Source organism: Meriones unguiculatus, chromosome 10 (assembly GCF_030254825.1).
Source record: "Meriones unguiculatus strain TT.TT164.6M chromosome 10, Bangor_MerUng_6.1, whole genome shotgun sequence".
In the NCBI taxonomy this organism is placed as follows: domain Eukaryota; kingdom Metazoa; phylum Chordata; class Mammalia; order Rodentia; family Muridae; genus Meriones; species Meriones unguiculatus.
In genome coordinates this window covers 7240243-7245079 of record NC_083358.1, presented here as the reverse complement: position 1 = coordinate 7245079, position 4837 = coordinate 7240243, and the positions used below count along the sequence as shown (strand labels likewise).

At 57.7% G+C, this 4837-nt stretch overlaps 1 protein-coding gene across 1 annotated transcript; it reads left to right on the top strand.

The window, feature by feature from the left end:
- The first annotated feature begins 395 nt into the window (after positions 1-395).
- Foxf1 (forkhead box F1) lies at positions 396-4056 on the top strand. The gene is made up of 2 exons (XM_021641530.2): positions 396-1425; positions 2626-4056. The coding sequence occupies exons 1-2, from the start codon at positions 444-446 to the stop codon at positions 2784-2786; spliced, it is 1143 nt and encodes a 380-aa protein (XP_021497205.1). The 5' UTR covers positions 396-443; the 3' UTR covers positions 2787-4056.
- The last annotated feature ends 781 nt before the right edge of the window (positions 4057-4837 follow it).

The following is a 4837-nucleotide window of genomic DNA, read 5'->3' as shown; positions in this document are numbered from 1 at the left end:
TTCCGGGCCTGCGGGGCGGGGACCGGTGCACCGGGTCCAGGTCGGTAGAGGCGGAGCGGGCTGAGCCGCTGGGGGGGGGCGGGGGCCGGGGGACGCGCAGGGAGGGACCGGGGGTGGGGGGGTCTCGCGCAGGCTGCTAGCTGGGGGGTGGGGAGGATCGGACGGCGCAGGCCGCGGGGGCCCAAAGGCGTGCGGCCGGGGGCGGGGCAGTGCCGGGCCCCCTAACGCGCGTGGCCTCCCGCGGGGAGGAGGAGGAGGAGGAGGGGAGCGCGCCCGGGGAGGGCGGGCGCGCGGGGGAGGCGCGCTCGGGAGCCGCAGTGACGGCAGAGGTGCAGCCGCCCCGCGCAGCCCCCTCCCCTCCCTCCCCTCCTGCTCCTCCTCCTCCTCCCAGCTCCGCGGCGCAGAGCAGCGGCGGCAGCGGCGGCGGCGGCAGCAGCCACCCGATGTCCGCGCCCGACAAGCAGCAGCCGCCGCACGGCGGGGGCCCGGGAGGAGGCGGCGGCGGCGGCGCGGGCGGCCAGGCCATGGACCCCGCGGCGGCGGGCCCCACCAAAGCCAAAAAGACCAACGCCGGCGTGCGGCGGCCGGAGAAGCCTCCATACTCGTACATCGCGCTCATCGTCATGGCCATCCAGAGCTCGCCCAGCAAGCGCCTGACGCTCAGCGAGATCTACCAGTTCCTGCAGGCGCGCTTCCCCTTCTTCCGCGGCGCCTACCAGGGCTGGAAGAACTCGGTGCGCCACAACCTGTCGCTCAACGAGTGCTTCATCAAGCTGCCCAAGGGCCTCGGGCGGCCCGGCAAGGGCCACTACTGGACCATCGACCCGGCCAGCGAGTTCATGTTCGAGGAGGGTTCGTTCCGCCGGCGACCGCGCGGCTTCCGAAGGAAATGCCAGGCGCTCAAGCCCGTGTACAGCATGGTCAACGGGCTGGGCTTCAACCACCTTCCCGACACCTACGGCTTCCAGGGCTCCGGGGGCCTGTCGTGCGCGCCCAACAGCCTGGCGCTGGAGGGCGGCTTGGGCATGATGAATGGCCACTTAGGGGGCAACGTGGACGGCATGGCTTTGCCCAGCCACTCGGTGCCCCACCTGCCTTCCAACGGCGGCCACTCGTACATGGGCGGCTGCGGCGGTTCCGCGGCCGGGGAGTACCCGCACCACGACGGCTCGGTGCCCGCTTCCCCGCTGCTGCCAGCCGGCGCCGGCGGGGTCATGGAGCCGCATGCTGTTTACTCCAGCACCGCGGCAGCCTGGCCGCCCGCGGCCTCCGCAGCCCTCAACAGCGGGGCCTCCTACATCAAGCAACAGCCCTTGTCCCCTTGCAACCCGGCAGCCAACCCCTTGTCTGGCAGCATCTCCACGCACTCCCTGGACCAGCCATACCTGCACCAAAACAGTCACAACGGGCCAGCAGATTTACAAGGTGAGTGCCGACCCCAGACCTTGACAGCTGCCGCGAACCAATCTAGGTGCTAGCACATTAGCAACAACTCTGAGGGAGGCAACAGCCCACCAGGCCTTTGATACCCTGGGTTTAGGCTGGTTGAGTTTCGGTTCTGGCTGCCCCAAGGCTGGCCAGGTAGGCCCCGTTCTCACCAAAAAAGACTCAGACTTGAGCACTCTCAAGCCCCTGGCCATGTGGGTCTCTTCACATGCAAAGGCCCTCTGTGCCCAGTCAGGGGCCTAGTCCTGGCCAGCAGGCCCACCTTTCTGAAAGTTCTCATACAAGGAGTCCCGTGTCAGGCAAGAACGGAAGAGTTAGGCCCAAAGCAAGAGTTAGGCCCAAAGCGGACTGGGCCCAGCCCTGAGCAGCTCAGTCCAGGCCCTTCAGGGAACCTGCTTTGTGAGTCCAGGAGGCATTTTGTGTAGACATAAGCTGGCACTGTGTGACGACCAGGCTCGGAATCTGAGTCCCAAGTACCAGCGCTTTGTCTTTCCGCATCCAGGTTTCAAGGTCCGTCAGTGGCTCACCCCACTGAAGAAAAAGATAGCCCTTCATGGGGGGGCCTTCGGTTCTGGAAGGAGAAGTGGGCAAAGGGTGACCATAAATAAGTTATCAGGAGGCAGCGAAGAGGCTAGAGGTGGCGGGCCCGTGGCCTGCCTCGCCACAGGGTTCCCACCCTGCTTTTGCCAAGTGGAAATCCAGTTTTCCACCCACCCTGGGCACTGCCTGTCTGGGTTGGACGTGACTGAACCTTGCCCTGGGCTCTGAATCTCGCTGACCCCACATCGGGCTTTTCACTCCTGGAAGCTGCAACTGCACAGATATCAGCCTCCCAGGCCCTAGGCATCCAAAGCCTTAACTACTTGCTCCGCCTTCCCCTCAGGCATCAAAGGAGCCCTCTGGGCCTGGCTGGAGAGGCCCAGGCAGTTGAAAGTCTCCCAAGCAGGACTTCCAGCCAGTGTTCTAGCATGGGTTGTGGGATGCACAGTGAGGAGCGATTCCCCTTCCCCAGTTCTGTCCCCACTGAGGGCTGGGCACCCCCCCCCCCCAGAAGGCCAGAAAGTGCTGGGGCTAAGAGCAGTGTGCTGAGCAGGGCTGAGCAGCCTCCTGCGCCCAAGGCCCTCTGGGTGCCCTGTAAGCTAATGTTTTGCCCCCACCCCCTGTCACCTCCTCCTGCAGGCATCCCTCGGTATCACTCGCAGTCCCCCAGCATGTGTGACAGAAAGGAGTTTGTCTTCTCTTTCAATGCCATGGCGTCTTCCTCTATGCACTCCGCTGGTGGAGGATCGTACTATCACCAGCAGGTCACCTACCAAGATATCAAGCCCTGTGTGATGTGATGTGTGAGAGGAGGCCACAGGCCCTCCAGCCCGACCTGGCCGGCCCGGGGACCAGCAGCCCACCGCCACAAACTGCTTTTCTCTGGAGGTATAATGGCAGCAGGAGAGGCGGGCCCACCCTCTCCCCTAACGGATTATTTGTAAAGAAACCCCAACACAGACTTGGCGCTGTGGTCGCGACACCACCCCGCTCCTTCACTAATTTCTAAAAACAAAACAAAACAAAAAGAAAAAACAGTGGCTGTGGGGCCAGATCGGACTGCAGCTGTCAGTAAGTAAATGCTTATTTTCAACCCCATTGGAAGTCGGCCACGAAGGTGCTGTGTCGGGGGAAGCCAGCTACACGGAAAGAATTCTGCCCAGGTCTGTCCGACCCTCCCACACCGAGGGACAGGTTTTTAGAAGCACGTGAGCAGTCATTAGCAAATGCTTTTATTTTTGGTTGAGTATTTATCTTCTAATTGTTAACGTTTTGAAAGAATGTCTTGAAATGCACAGGTCTCCCCCTCTGCCAACGTTTTTCCTCCCCCCCCCCCCGGGGGAGGAGGAGGAGGAGGAAGGAACCAGGTGTGGCGTCCCCTTTCCCCAGTCCCCTCTCCCCAACCGGGTCTCCTCGAGCCGTCACAGGTGGCTCTTTACGGGAATGACGCGGATACCTGGAGCTGCTGTTTGTCTTTTAAAAAAAGCAAACAGTGGCGGGGAAGCTGCCCCAGCCTCCGGCCCCTTCCGTGTTCTTCTCCACTTTGTTGGGGCAGCATTTGGACTTTTCCCGTGGGGGTCGTTCTGTGTCCTGGTCTCTACTGTAACTCTCTGAAAGGAAAAGAAGAACGCGGCAGGATGCGGGGATGTGGAGGCTGTAGTTGAGGCGCTCTGCTGCCGTAGACAGGCTCAGCCTGTTATTTATTCTGCTTGATTTCCCTAATCAGAACACCACCACCTAGCTCTGCCCTCTCAGTATTAATGGTGTGACTTGGTTGGCAATATTTGCCGTGTAGAATTGTTTGTTTTGTTGTTGTTATTTAGCTATCTATCCATTGTAAATTTGAAACAAAGGCCAATCCGTGTAAAAACAAATTTCCGTATGTTTTATATAAATATATATAGTATGAAGGACTGTCCCCCTTTTTAGCATTTTGGCCGTAGAGGTGCGGCATCTGTGACACGCATTTTAAACCTCCTTCTGCACTGTATAAAAAGGACAATCCGAGGGTATGCTTTTTGTGTATTTTTTTTCCTACAAAAAGAACAAAAATAAAAAGTAACATTTGTACCCGGCCTCTAAAATGCTTGTTACTAGAAATAAACTCGAGTGGCTGGTTTATTGGGGTGGGATGGGGTTTAGGAAACCAACTCATTGCCACCTCAGGAGCTTCAGCTCTCTGGAAAAGAAAATTATAAATCTAGGGAATCTGCACCCCCCCCCCATTAGCCCTCTTTTTCATCCTTTATTTCACACTGCAGTAAAATCTGGGTAGGGATAACTTTTTCCTTGCTTCTGTTTTTTTGAGGATGAATCCTCTGTCCCTCTAAATGTCATTTCTTAGTTTAAAGAAATAACCAACCGTTTATAGAAAAACTGTAGTCCTTTATTCCCGGGACGCGCGCGCACACACATATATACTTTATATTTATTTTTTTACATATATACTTTACATATATTTCTGTGTAATTTTCCTGCTCCCCTGAACTCAGCCGTTGTCTCCGGGCGTGCGCCTTGACCTGTCTTGCATTCTGTTGTGGATGATGAAGCCGCTTGAGAGCTTTGTCTGTCTTGTTTGTTTTTACTTATTTTGCGCTCTTATTATTATTTTTTTTTAAGTTGCCTGATGCTTTTCCCCCGCGGTGGACTCCTGTAAAACCCAGTCAGGAAGGGATGGTCTGCGGGTTCTCAGGGCTACGCCCACGTTCCCGCCCCTAACAGATTTCCCTTTTAAATCGTATTTTTCCCTCTCTTCTGGAGACAACGGCTAAGCTCCGTCTCCCCTGACCAGCGCCTCCATCACCAACCTTCCACCTAGGAAAACAAACAGAATAAGCCGCGTCGTCGGAGC